This window comes from Plecotus auritus (assembly GCF_963455305.1).
Source record: "Plecotus auritus genome assembly, chromosome: 7".
NCBI lineage: Eukaryota > Metazoa > Chordata > Mammalia > Chiroptera > Vespertilionidae > Plecotus > Plecotus auritus.
In genome coordinates this window covers 62,532,945-62,546,805 of record NC_137774.1, presented here as the reverse complement: position 1 = coordinate 62,546,805, position 13,861 = coordinate 62,532,945, and the positions used below count along the sequence as shown (strand labels likewise).

At 61.3% G+C, this 13,861-nt stretch overlaps 1 protein-coding gene across 1 annotated transcript in view; it reads right to left on the bottom strand.

Moving 5' to 3' along the window:
* Nucleotides 1-244: 244 nt before the first annotated feature.
* The window catches only part of SCNN1B (sodium channel epithelial 1 subunit beta), a 47,674-nt gene continuing 34,057 nt past the window's right edge, over nt 245-13,861 (bottom strand). The window contains exons 5-14 of the mRNA XM_080680051.1: nt 12,577-12,767; nt 7,885-7,988; nt 7,085-7,248; nt 6,692-6,799; nt 4,839-4,956; nt 3,758-3,833; nt 3,331-3,388; nt 2,661-2,722; nt 1,349-1,424; nt 245-1,111 (exon numbers count right to left, since the gene is read on the bottom strand). Coding sequence (XP_080536177.1) covers nt 731-1,111; nt 1,349-1,424; nt 2,661-2,722; nt 3,331-3,388; nt 3,758-3,833; nt 4,839-4,956; nt 6,692-6,799; nt 7,085-7,248; nt 7,885-7,988; nt 12,577-12,767 — 1,338 coding nt within the window. The 3' untranslated portion in view covers nt 245-730. The remainder of the gene's footprint in view (nt 1,112-1,348; nt 1,425-2,660; nt 2,723-3,330; nt 3,389-3,757; nt 3,834-4,838; nt 4,957-6,691; nt 6,800-7,084; nt 7,249-7,884; nt 7,989-12,576; nt 12,768-13,861) is intronic.

The following is a 13,861-nucleotide window of genomic DNA, read 5'->3' as shown; positions in this document are numbered from 1 at the left end:
CCCTCCCCCTGCTCTGTCCTTATAACCCAAGCGAGTGACTTCGGTGGTATTAAAAAGTCCTCAGGCGGCTGCTTCAGGACCACTGGAAAGGGACTTCAAAAGCCACCTGCTTGGGGCCTCTTCTTGGCCAGGCCCTGCTCTCAGGCCAGCAGGATGTCCTTTCGCCCCCGAGATGTGTCTGATGCTTCCACTGCCCCATCTGACGAAGAACATGGCTCCACACGGTGTTTTCTACTTTTATTTTCGAGAATAAAACACGTGCCACCTGGCAGCCACCCCCGCCCCTGCCTGATGCTCTCCTGCTCGGCACAACCACTGCCTCACCCATCCCACCCCGGAGGCCAGCCACCAGGAAGGAAAGGCCGCAGGTTCTGGGGGCAGCATGCCCGAGGCCCAGCTCTGGAGTAGATGCCGACTGGCTGGAGGGAAGCGGCCTGTCCCCAGGGGAAGGTGTCCTCGGGTCTCAGAGCCTGGCTCGAGGTTGGGGGTGGGTAGAAACTAACCGAGCACACAATTCCCCAATCCTGACAGCAATGCGAGTCTACGGCGCCCTCGGCCTGGGACTGGGGACTGCTGGCCTCTCTGCAAGAGATATAGATTTGACTGGACACCTAGTGTCAGCACTTTGGAGAGGGCACGATGGAATGAGGCCTTGGGCCCTGGTCTCAGCTCCTCAGGTCCGAGTTCTTGGGCTGCCCAAGGTGGGCAGGGGGAGGGGCAAGGGCAAGGGCTAGATGGCATCACCCTCACCGTCAGACTCAATGACATCCAGTGGCTGCAGACGCAGTGAGTCATAGTTGGGGGGCGGGGTGCCTGGGATGGGCAGGGTCTGCTCATCGGGGTAGGCCCCAGGGTTGGGGCCATGGTTGGCCGTGTCAGGGTGGAAGGCAAAGTTGGTGTGAGCCTCCACCAGCTCAGCCACGGTGGGTGGGGGGCCGGCGTAGCGCGCCTGGGCCCGCCTCTGCCGCAGGCTCTTGGAGAAGGCCACCAGCCTGATGATAGTGATCCACAGGAAGTCGATGACAATCTCCGCGAACTCGATGAGGCACAGCACCGAGCCCCCCATCCAGAAGCCAAACTGGCCGCCCAGGTTCGAGAGCAGCCAGACGATCTGTGGGGGACAGGGGCTGAGAGCCTGGCAGAGGTGGGGGCAGGCCACAAGGTCCTGCCTGGCCCCCAGCCTCCTGGGTCCTGTGAGCTGGATGGTTGACTGGGAAGGGGCCAGGAGGACCATCTCAGCCCAGGGAAACAATTGCTTAGAGACCTTCCTTCCTAATGCCTCTGTAGGGCTGGGGACCCTCCTGACCCTCGGGGTGTGGGGCAGAGGGGTCAGGAGCCCCAAACTCACATTATTAGCTGCTGACTCCTCAATGGTACGATAATTGAATTCTTGGAAGTAGATGTTGAGCTTGACAATTCCCTTTCTGCAGGAGGCAACAGGGACTGGTTGACACACACACACACACACACACACACAGCTGCCCAGCCCTCCTCTGCTTGAGCTTGGCACAGGCCAATCCCCTGAGCGGCCCCTCTGAGCCTGGAGTCACAAAAGGCATCTCTGCCCAGTGCCCATCCTGTGGGTCCATTTCTCAACCGGCTTCCTAAGGGATACTCTGGCCCAAGATAGCTCCTGAGAGCTCCCCTCTCCCACCCCCAGGGTGGCCCAGCCCAAATACAGTAGATGCTGCAGCGGGTCCGCCCTAACCCTTGCCCCTGTCAGGAAACCTGGGGCAGAGAAGGGTGGACACATGGGCGGCCCCCTTATACCTGATGGCCCTCAGAAAGGCCTTACTTTTCTGAACCATCCTTACTGCTCTTTAGAGGGTTAGCTCCAGCATCACCTCCCTATATAGACCTCCCTTATCTCTCCATGCAGATGGGGGCTCCTTCCCCACTGTGCTCCCACAGGGAGGGGCTGGCACAGACTCTGCTTGCACCAGTCTGTCCTCTAGATTCAGGTTTCCTGATATATGAAACTCATGTCTTTTCTGTGCTCAGTACATGTTTGTGTTGTACGAATGGAAAGATGGTGAATGGCTAGAGGATGGGTGAGTGGAATAATAGAAGGATGGATGATGGGTGATGGATGGATGGAAGAATGAATGGAAGGGTGGATGGAAGGATGGATGGATGGATGGATGGATGGATGGATGGAAGGATGGATGGATGGAAGGATGGATGGTGGGTGGATGGATGGATGGATGGATGGGTGGGTAGAATACTGGCAAGATAGAGGACGGGTGGATGGATGGACGGGTGGATGGATGCGTGGATGGGTGGATGAATGGGTGGGTGGGTGGGTAGGAGACTGGAAGGATGGAGGATGGATGGATGGATGGATGGGTAGAAGACTGGAAGGATGGAGGATGGATGGATGGGTAGGTAGGAGATTGGAAGGATTGAGGACGGGTGGATGGATGGATGGATGTGTGGATGGGTGTATGAAGAGGTGGCAGATGGAGGAACAGGCTCTCCTTTGGGAGTGGCCCACTCTGAGTCCCCTTAGCTGGCTCTCTCGCACTCCCAATGCATCCCCCTCTAGGCTCACTCCCAGGTCTGAGCAGTGTGAGAAGGGGTCTGAGGAGCTGCCCTGTGTCCAGACTCCTCTCATGAGGCCCTTTTCTGCCTCCCCAGTCCTGCCCATACTCCAGGCTTACCTGCTCAAGGTGATATTGGTACTTTGGTCCCGCTCCTGAGACAAGACATGGAAAATCCAGTCCTGCAATCCAAGAAAGCAGCTGAAAAAATGGGGCCTGCAGCACTCCCTCCCAGCTGGGGGCCCTGCTGCGCCTGCTGAAGCTCCCTGGGGACATGCGTTGGGTCAGGGAGAGGAGGGAGGGAATAGTGCACGATGTGGCTGCTGTTACAGGGAGGAGGCACTCAGGTCTCCAGACTCTTCCCCCAGAGGCTAGCCATCCTCTGCCAGCCTTGCCCACCTCTGGCCCCGACACTTGCTGCCCCTCTGCCTGGTCCTGCTCCCTGCTCTGCCCATGACTGGCTCAGCTTCATTCTCTGCTCCATCACCTTTTAAGGGAGCCCTTCCCTGACCGACATCTAAAGAGGCTTTCCCCATTACTCTCATCATCGGCTTACTTGCTGCAATCACTACCCTACTTTGCATGGTCTTATATCTGTGGGCTGTCTCTCTGGCCAGAATGCAAGCACTGCAAGGACAAAGGACTCTGTCTGTGGCTCGCTGCACAGTGGCTAGGAGTGGAAGAAAAGGGGGAGGGAGAGGGAGGGGGGCTCCGTCTCTGAAGCTCCAAGCAGCCTGCAGGCCCCGCCCAAAGGTGGGTGGCCAGGAGCTCGGCCGCTCCACCCTCTCACCTCAGAGGCCTCCGAAGGCCAGTCGGCCATGGAGATGGTCATCTTGTACTGGGTGTCACTGGAAGAGAGAAGGCAGCGCTGTGGCTGTCCTGCCCCACAGTGCCCGCACTGCCCTGCACGCCCCACAGTACCCGCACTGCCCTGCACGCCCCACAGTGCCCGCACTGCCCTGCCCGCCCCACAGTGCCCGCACTGCCCTGCCCGCCCCACAGTGCCCGCACTGCCCTGCCCGCCCCACAGTGCCCGCACTGCCCTGCCCGCCCCACAGTGCCCGCACTGCCCTGCACGCCCCACAGTGCCCGCACTGCCCTGCACGCCCCACAGTGCCCGCACTGCCCTGCACGCCCCACAGTGCCCGCACTGCCCTGCCCGCCCCACAGTGCCCACACTGCCCTGCCCGCTGCGGCCGCGCCTGCAGCGCACTCACTTGCAGGACTCCTTGCACATCTGGATGCAGGTCTCCCTCTGGCCCAGGCTCCTGCGCAGCTGCGAGTAGCAGTAGACTAAGCAGGGAGAGGGCAGACTCTGAGCGGCCTTTCCGCTGCTGTCCTCTCCCCTGGGAGCCTCAGGCTGCCCTCTGCCCTCCGGGCCCTGGGCCAAGGTCTGTGACTGGGGGGGTTGTTCAACGCCAACTCCCCCCGCCCCCCCCGCCGTCTCCGCCCGCCCCCCCTCCCCTGTCATGGAGAACCATCCTGCCGCTCCTCACCAGCCACTTTGCCCAGCCTGGCCTGGGGCCTCTCCCCGCACCCTGTTCAGCCAGCAGGGTCAGGGCAGCTCCCTCTGCGGGCACCCTCACTCCCTGGGGCCAGGGAGAGGGCTGTGCAGAGGGATACAAGTTTTCCCGCTTGTTCCCATACGGTATTGGCTTTAAGAGGTGGTGGGACTCTGCCTGCCGCCCGCACACCCTTTGGTGTTGGGACCCTGGGCTGTAAGGATCCAGCTCAGGGCTGGGCTCCTCATCTCCTGCGGCCTCAGCTTTCAGATGTGGGAGGCCACCTCCCTCCCGCTCGCCCGCACCCCACAGAGAGCCCAGGAGAGCGGCCCTGACAGGGACAGTGCTGAGGCTGGCGCACGCGTAGGCAGGAAGCAGTGCGCTAGCGCCGACCCTGAGCACAGGCTGCTGTGCCACACGCTCCGCCGCCGGCACCATAGGACACAACACACCACTGCCCTTCACACGTGTGTGGGGAACACAAATACACACACGTGTGCATGCGCTAGGGCGGCACGCCAAGCTCACACATGTGAGGGTGTGTATGTGGCACAGACACAGCACACAGACAGCGTGGCTTCCGCACGACACAGTCAAGCGTAGGAGTAGGAGCCATGGGAGAGGTGTCGGGGGCAGTGGTGCCCAGGAGGGGTGCTGGGGGGGGTGCTGTGACTGTGCCCGCGGCGGAGCAAGCCCAGTGCACCCGGGTCTTGCAGGTCAAGGACTGCGCCTCCCTGGCAGCAGAGCCTTTGTGGACAGGGCCCTGGCTCAGTGCCATGGCTGGGGCCCCACTCACCCCAGTCTGGGAACTCCTGGTTGTTGCAGTACTTCTCCCCTCGGGGCAGGGGGTACAGGTAGTGGCCGCAGCTGCAGTTCTGGACCATGTGGTCTTGGAAGCACGAGCGAATACAGGCCTGGGGTGGGGACAGGAGGCTGCGATGACCATGGTGTCCCCACCGGAGCCCGTGGGGACGGCCCAGGGAGCTGGAGTCAGGGGAGGCATCCCCCCGCCCTGCGAAGTGGCGGTGAGGTGGCCACGCTGCAGAGGGATTGGGCCACTCCCCGAGGTGCTGGGCCCAGAGGACAGGGGAAAGGCGGCTGGCTCCAAATGCGGACGCTGACATTGGCTGCAGCTCTTGTTACAAGGCCCAGTGGCCTCCTGAGCCCTTTACACAGGAAGCCCAGAGGGCAGCTCTGAGGGGACGGGCGGACTGCCTCCTGCGCCTTCTCCTGGGGGACCGCTCGGGACTGCCAGGAGAGGCCGCCCGCAGCTGCCAGCCCGGAGGGCGGGAGCTGGGCTGCCACGCCAGGTGGGATGTCAAGAATCTCTGGGGTCGGCTCTGTGTCTGCAGTAGCGATTCCCTCCCTCGGAGCCCCGGTTTACTCATTGGTGAAGCAGGGTGGCAGTCACCTGTGCGCTGAGGGGGAGGGCCGGGCCTGGCTTAGTCCCTGGTCTGGAGTAGGAAATGGGGGGCGGGCGGCAGAGCAGCCTGGGGGAGGGGTAGGGTGATGAGGGGCTCTGGCTTTGGGAAGCAGGTGGTCTCTCCAGCCCCATGACAGAGCCTGGGGTTGGCACAGGTGGCCTGGGTCTGTGCCAAGGTCTCTGGCCAGCAGTGCTCTTGCATTGAAAGGAGCAGGAGGTTTTCTGGAAAGAGGCCTCGTGGGCAGAGCGAATGCCTCCGTGTCCTCCCGGGGGCTGCCCCTGCGGAGGAGGTGGCCAGGCAGAGTGGGAGTGGAGGGGGCCAGCTGCACAGGCCGGCGGGCAGGTGGCCACAGGGGAGGTCTGCTTCCTGTGACCAGGCAAAAGGGAGACCACCCCTGCTGGAGCACTCAGACATGGAGGCGGGCACCGGCTTCCCCCTTGCTATGCCTCAGTTTCCTTGTCTGCCAAGGCAGACTGGGCAGGGGGAGGAAGTGCCAGCCAGTGGGTACTTCTGTCACCTTTGCAAAGATTTACTGGTAGTCTGTCCCCTTCACTGGGATGGTCTGGGGCCGGCCTCCTGGGCTGACCCTGGAGATCAAGACCAGACAGCAGCCCCGGCTGCAGCAAGGGGGTTTAGGCCAGAGACAGACAGGGGCTTGTCCGGTAAATCGATAAGACGTGGACTCACCCCAGCCCTGAAGCTCCTAATAATCGCCGCTGCATTAGGGTTGTTGTGTGGATTAAGTGATCGAACGTGTAAAGTACTTGGCAGAGTGTCGCCTGGCACACGATCAGCCTGCTATTAGCACTTTAATTCACACTTACAATAACTAAACAGCATATGTAATAATTAACAGCTGCTGTTAGTGTATTATTCCCTCAGGGGGTGTTGAAAGGACCAAATGATGAGGTAACACATGCAAAACATTAGCTCATACACACACGGTTCTTCTTAGGGCCCCAGAGGGAGACCCTTACAACCCTGGGCCTCCCCAAGGGCACCCCTGCCTGCCGAGGGGGGGTGGCAGGCGGGCAACCCCGGGCCCTGGTGAGAACCCAGGGACTGGACTGGCTCTATAGCCCCAAGTATCACTAAATCCACAAAACCACCCCAACGTGCCACAAAACCCCAGCACAGCCAGCCCTGCCAGGCCCAGGGGTCCCACAGCCTTAGGCCTGAGCAGGCGGCTGGCGGCCTGGGGCCAGGAGGCAGGCTGCCACGCTACCTGGATGGAGTAGGTGGTGTTGTGGCCACTGTACAGGTTGTGGATGGGGACGTCGGAGCCGTTCGCTGTGCACTGGCTGTAGGGCTTGCCCTTGCGCTCCAGCTTGTCCTGAGCCAGAGAGGGTGTTCGTGGGGACCCTGGTCAGCCCAGGAGGCCCCTCTGTACCTGCCTGCCGCTCAGCAGGTGGCCCTAAGGCTCTGTGAGGGATGGAAGGCAGTGGCCCAGGAGGTGCCAGCGGTGCTGTCTTCCCCAGAGCACGCTGCCCTGGGGCCGAGCCGAGGGCAAGCAGGGGGGACCACGAGGGAAGGCCGGGCTGGAAGAGGCCCGGGAGTGGGGGCTAGGCGGACGGGCTGCCACCCTCACCCCTCAGGCGCCCTGGGGCTGCGGCCGTACCACCAGCACCCCGATGGATGTCTCCGTCCCGGACATGGCATAGATGCCCTCCTCTTTGACGAAGGGGTAGGACCTCTGCTCGTGGAGCAGCAGCCGGGCGCCGGCCGTGGATGTGAGGAAGGGCACATAGTCCTCCTGGCCCAGGTCCAGGATCAGCTTCAGGCCTGTGGGGGAGGGGCTGAGGCTGCTGCAGGGAGCCCGCTGCCCACCTGTCCATGCCCCCCTCAAGGGGCCTCCCTGCCTGCCCAGGAGGCCGCTCCGCTTGGTGAAAGTCCAGCCTCCTGTCTTCTCCAGGCCCTACCCTAGTCCCCGCCACCACCCTCTCCTCCTGGGCTCCTCCTGCTCCCCCACCCACATGGCAGGCCCACCAGGGGCACCGCGGCCCCACCTCGCCTCACAGTCAGCCTGTCTTAGCCCTGTGCTCCTTCCCAGTGTCAGGCCCTGCCCCCTCCCCTCCACCCCCGGAAGACCCGCTCTCCCTGCAGGTCTCAGGCCAGGTCACTTCCTCCAGCCTGAATGGGAACCTGGGGTCCCACAGGGCCAAGCGCTTCCACTCAGCCCTTATTCTGCTCATTAGCAAAATGGAAATGGCGTGGCTGCCCCAGGGGTCCCGGCGTGGGGTAGGGAACAGCTGAGCCCCCTGGCTGGCCCCCCTCCCACCCCCCGCGGCCACTCTTCCTCAGGCCCCAGCTACCTGCCCAGATCCTGCCCTTCAATGCTTGATGGCAACCTGGTCTTTCGGCCACACATGGTGGGAGGTTAAAGCCTCATGGGTCTGGCCTGGAGGAGCCGAGACTTACCGAACTCCACTCCGGGGTTGGACGAGGGGAGCGCTTGCTCAGCCATGCCCCAGTTGAAGATGTAGCAGTTGCCGTAGTCAGGGTGGAAGAGGGAGGTGAAGTTCCTGAAAGAAACAGCAGCAGCTGGAGCACAGCCTGCCTGGTGCCCAGTGCCTGGTGCCTGGTGTCCGGTGCCTTGTGCCCGATGCCTGGTGCCCGGTGCCTGCCCGGCTGCTGTGCAGGCTGGCAGCCCAGGGCCCAGACAGGGAGGTGAGCGGCAGGCCGTCATGCAGCCCTGGTGCCCGAGCACAGCCGGAGAGACGCTGGACTCCCTCAGGAAAGAGGGGAGAAGGGAGTCTTGGGTGGGCTCAGGCTTAGCCAGGAACCAGGAGTGTCTTTCATGCTTTCATCTGTCGCCTGGCAGGGTCCGGCTCAGTCAGGGCCCTGTGCATGTGACCTTGTTTGGAGAACCTCTTTGCAGATGTGACTAAGGATCCTGAGGGGAGGGCAGCCCGGGGCACCAGTGGCCCCAAGTCCAGTCCCAGCCATCCTTAGCAGGGCCAGGAGGAGATTCCCAGGCAGAGAGGCCATGGGAAGATGAGGCAGAGGAGGGGGTGACACAGCCACGAGCCCAGGAAACCCGGGACCCCCAGAAGCTGGCAGAGGCGGAAGGACCCTTCCCAGGGCCTGTGGAGGGAGCCGGCCCTGCGACACCTTGATTTTGGACCTCTGGCCTCCCCCGTGAAGAAATAAATTCTTTCATTTAAGTCACTCTCCAGAGAGGTGAACTGGACACCTGGGCCATTCGGATAAAGAGGGAAGTGGGCAGAGCCGGGGTCCCCACGGGGCTGTGGGTCAGCAGGGGTCCCCGCGGGGCTGTGGAAGGAAAGAGCCCCACATGAGACAGGACCCTCCACGGTCCTGTGTCACGTCAGAGTGCTTCCTAAGGAAATAATCCAACAAGAAATGCTCTGTAAAGGTGTTCACCGAGTAGACAGCGTCATGCAGTTCTAAAGGATGTTGTTGAACATGCTTTCGCTATGGAGCATTTCAAACATAAGAAAGTACCGAGATGCAGCCCACCCAGCACCACAGGCAGCACCTGGTGCACCACTCCCGTCTGCCCGCCCACTCCCCTCCCCGTGACCCTGGAGCAGACCTCAGACATCACAAATATTTGCAAACATTTCAGATGGATCCCTAAAATAAAGGACTAAAAGTCAATGCTATGATCATGTTAAAAACAACAAGAATTCCTTCATATTATGAAATACTCAGTTCAAAGCTCCAGTTGTCTCATAAATGTCTTATACATTTTGTTTTTCAGTTTATTCAAATTGGAATCCACATGATGTTAACATGTGATTGGCTGATAGGTCTTTGAAGTCTCTCTCTTTGAAACACACACACACACACACACACACACACACACACACACATGTTAATTGACCTTAGGGAGAGAGGAAGGGAGAGGGAGAAAGAAAAACATCGATCGGCTGCCTCCTGCACCCCGACCGGGATCTAACCCCAACCCGGGCCCGTGCCCCGACCAGAACTGAACTGGTGACCTTTCGGTGCAGCCACGACGCTCAGTCACCTGAGCCACCCGCTTTGGCTTTTAAGTGTCTCTTAGCCTTGCCTTGCAATACAGCTGTGCAAAGGGCCTGGTGGGACCCGGCTCCTAGCGGAGGGTGTGCCCCAGCTGGGTGGCTTTGCACCCTGAGCCAGGCTCTGGCTGGGCACAGGCTGAGCCAGGCTTTGCCCAGCCCCACTGAGCAGGACGGAGCGTCTGTACCACTGGCCACAGACAGACCATCAACCTACAAAACCCAGACTGTGGGGACTCAGCGAAAAATTAACCCAGTTTCTCCAACAAATCAGGTGTGAGAGGAGAGGGAACGACCCCTGAGAGAAACTGGGAAGACACGGTTACAGCCCAGGGTGGGAGCCTGACCCACAGCAGCAAACAAAGAAAGAGGCATGGCATTCCCGAGGTGAACACCACTGAGCAGTCGGTGGTATTGAGGAATTATTGATGATTTGCTTCCAGGTGGGACAATATTGTGTTCCGTTACAGAGCCACCCTGAAGGCTAGGACGCAGGCTGCGGCGTGCAGAGGGCGGGTGGGCCAGGCTCGTGGGATCTGGGCAGTGGCCGTGCGAGCTCCCATACTCCTCCGGTCCTCCTGCACCTCCCCGTCTCCATAGAGGATAGAAATAGCTTTAAAAATGTCGTAGGATGCTTTCATATTTCTTCCTTATTTTATTCAAAGCAGGAGGGGCTGGGCTCGGGGGATCCGATGCCCAGAGGGTCACCTGAAGCACGTGGTTCCCATCTTTCGTGCCACACAGACACCCCCACCCGCCTCCTCACAGCAGGCACCCAAGTCCGAAACCGCTGTCCACCGCTGAACTGCTTGCCGGCAGCTGCCTCCCTGCAGACCGTGCTGTGAAGACAGTGTCATCTCTGTCTTGGCAAAGAAAGAACCTGGGGGCTGAGACCCCGCCAGGAGCCAGCCTGCCTGAATGCATGCCCGCTGCCCCTGCCTGGCTGGGAGTGTGGGGAAGGCGCCTCACCTCTGTGCCCGCGCTCACCGCAGCCGGGTAGCGTAGCACCCACCCCAGGACTGAGGGGAGGCCGGATGCCGAGCATACTGCCCACAACAGGGACAGACACTCAGTAAATACTTGTTAACATTAGAAACTGTCACACGTAATAAGGCATCCGCAGAGATAAGCGAGAAGGGTCCCCGCCTAACGCCCTGGAGGGTGGGGTGGGAGTGGGTCAGGGAAGGTGAGGCCCGAAGCAGGACGCTCCCCGAGGCGTGGAAAGGGCGCCCGGTAGGCAGCCCAGCGAGGCAAGGGCCTGGAGGGCACACACAGCTTTGGGCGGGCACTGTGCAGCCTGCCTCCTGTGTGGGTTCAGGGCTGTGGCCACCGGAGAGGAACAGCGGTGTAAACCAGCTACAGCTGGGCACTGCTCGGAGGGGCAGCCCCGCCCCGGTGCGCGGGCACACACTGTTCCCAGCACACCGTGGGACAGCTGCAGCTGGAGCCGCAGGCTGGTCAGGGTGTGCCGGTCCTCTCCCCCCAGAGCTGCGCTCTTGGTTTCCCTGCACCTGCTTGCCCACCATTTGCTTGTTGATACTCTCTCTACCCAGAGATATGCTCCTAGTGCTGGCCACCTCCAGCCGCAGGCACAGGCGGCTCTTTCCCAACCTTTCCTGGGACAGGCCAGCCATGCAGACAGAGACGGGCAGGCCTCCAGGGCACCCGGAAATAGAGAATCCTCGCAGGAAGCAGTAAAGCCACACAGTGCCGGGTGGTGGGGGTCAGGGCAGGCTTCTCAGGCAGAAGCTAGCTGGCCAGTCCCCAGTGTTGCAGCAGCGGTAGGATAACAACAGACTAATGATGGTGGTAATGGCCATCTATGCCAGGTCACTCTCCAACGAAAGGAATAGGGTCCTGAGAGCAGTGCTGGGTCCAGGCCCGGGGCACCTCGTAGGCAGAAAGTAAGGAGACTGAACAGTGAATAAACACATAAGCAATGGATGGGGCATGTCACAGGGCTGGGAGAGTCTCTGTGGGCAACAAGGGTTCCGTAATGAAACTGACAAGTCCAGTGATGCAGTCACATCGCAGGTGGTCTGACCATAAACACCTCCCTGGCGGGTCATGGCGGGTAGTCACGCCCGACACACAGCTTCTTTAGTGGGAGGTTTGCTCTGCCTTAAGCAAGCCCTGACCACTGCTCCTGTGTACCCAGGTGAGCACACCTGTGACGGACCCTCAGCGGAGCCACGTCGTCCTGTTAACTACCCTGCCTTCCTCCCGCCCCTCCCCCCCACCCCCCCATGTCATGGTCCTCCCGTTCCCGCCTTCATTCCAGATGCACCCGAGAAGCTGCTAGCTGCCCCTGTGCAGAGCATCTGAGCGTCTCGGGCAGTTTGGCTCAAACAAACATAAAAATTCTCTTCAGGTTTGGACGTTCTTACATGGACACGCCGTGACCAAAGCTGGACGAATCTGAGCAGAGGATGAATAACTTGGCCCAAGTGCACACGAGCCCCACGGGGGGGATACGTGACCCACAGGCGCACGGAGAACAGGCCAACCTGCCCACAGAAGGGCTCCCGGGAGCATAGGTCTCGCCCCGCCGCCCACCGGAGGCGCAAGGCCAGCCTGTGATTCGCCCCTGCTACACGCATGGGGCCCGTGGGGAAGCCTGCACTCAGTTCGGACCTTAACATGTGGCATCCCTGGCGTGATTGCCGAGGGGGCGCCTCGCCTGGTGTCTTCTTCCCTCTCCTGGCGCTTAGGTCGCAGTCCTCCACCAGGACATCTGAGACGCCGTCGCAGCCCAGGGAGGCTGCCCCTGCTGAGGGAGCGAGCTCGGCGTGGCCTCTTGCGTGGAATTCGGGAACAGAGAAAGGGCGCCAGGAAAACGAGCGGAATCTGACAGCGCGTTGTGTTGATTAGGAGTACCGGCCAATGTTGTTTTCTCGGTTGGACAAGTGACCATACTGTGTAAGACGGCGGCGGCGGAGGAAACGGGTGAGGAGGGGAACTGACTCTGACTACGGCCTTGGCCACGCATCTATGGATCTAAAGCAACTGCGCAATAAACAGGTGACTTAAGATGCTTGGATAGTTCTTCTCAGGCGCCCCTGGGACATGCGGGCAGCTGGGAGCTGCAGGGGTCCGGCACGCTCACCTGTAGCTGCAGGGCTCGGCCCCAAACAGGCAGGCCAGGATCAGCTGCTCGCCCGAGTAGCCCATCTTCACCAGCTCCTGGGTTGGCACCTGGGAGAAGATGTTGGTGGCCTGCAGGGTGTACCACTCTGTCACGGCCTGGGTGGCGCTGGTGAAGTTTCGGAAGGTGCACACGGTCCCGTTGAGGCAGCACTGTGGAGACCGAGGGTTCCTATGGGTGCAGGGCTGCTGGCCGGCCCATAGCTGCCCCAAGGGCACAGGCCGGGAGCACCCCGCCAGCTGTCCCTCCCCGGGCCACACCCTGGGCCTCCGGCTGCCCCTCATCCACAGCTGCCCGGCCACAGGACTTACACACAGCCTCCACCTGCATGGCGCCTTCAGCTCGAGTGAACACCCCCCCCACACACACCCACACCCTTACATGCACACATATGCACACACACATACACACACATATACCGAGACAGGTGCCACTTTCTGACATCCCAGTCACAACTATGCACACACATGTCCCTGCTCCCCCGCTCACATACGTGAGTCCCTGTGCAGACAGATACTCACGCCCTCTGACCCCCTGGATCCTTTCCCAGCCCGGCCCAGGCTCCCAGAGATGGCTGTACAGCGGGGGCCGTGAAGACCCTGGGCTGAGGAGGGGCTGGCCTCTCAGCCTGAGCCCGGTGCAGGCCCTCTGCTCGCGGCAGCTGCTCCCACCCCCAGGCCCAGCTCAGCACACACAGAACCCACAGGCCCTGGTTCACCTGTCTGCCTCTGCTCGCCTCATCCCATAGTGGCCTTCCTCCTGACCCCGACACCGGAGGACCTTCCATCCTGGGCCAGCCCTTCCCAGGCCGGCTGGGCATGGGCCTCAGTGGCCTGCTGGAGGCCTCCATGCCCCTCGGGGGGAACACTCCCACTCACTCAGGCCAGGCGCCGTCTCAAGGCTTTAACTGATGATCCCACTCAGTTTTCACAGCAACCCCACCAGCATGAAGAACCCGAGGCCAGAGAGGTGAATAAGGTGTGACAGCAGCAGACCTTGCCTGCACTGTATGCGCGCACACACACACACACACACACACACACACACACACACGCTGCTCTGGCCACCAGGGACACGCCTGCCTTGCCGATGAGGATATGGACCCGGGCAGCCAGGCCACTGTGCCGAAAGCAGCTGGGCACTGGGCTCCAGCTGGCAGCGGGACCCTGCAAGCCTCGTGCCAGGTGCTGGCTTGTGCAGAGATGTGGGCGAGCCCTGGCCTCTCTCTGGGGAGAGTGTGACCCAG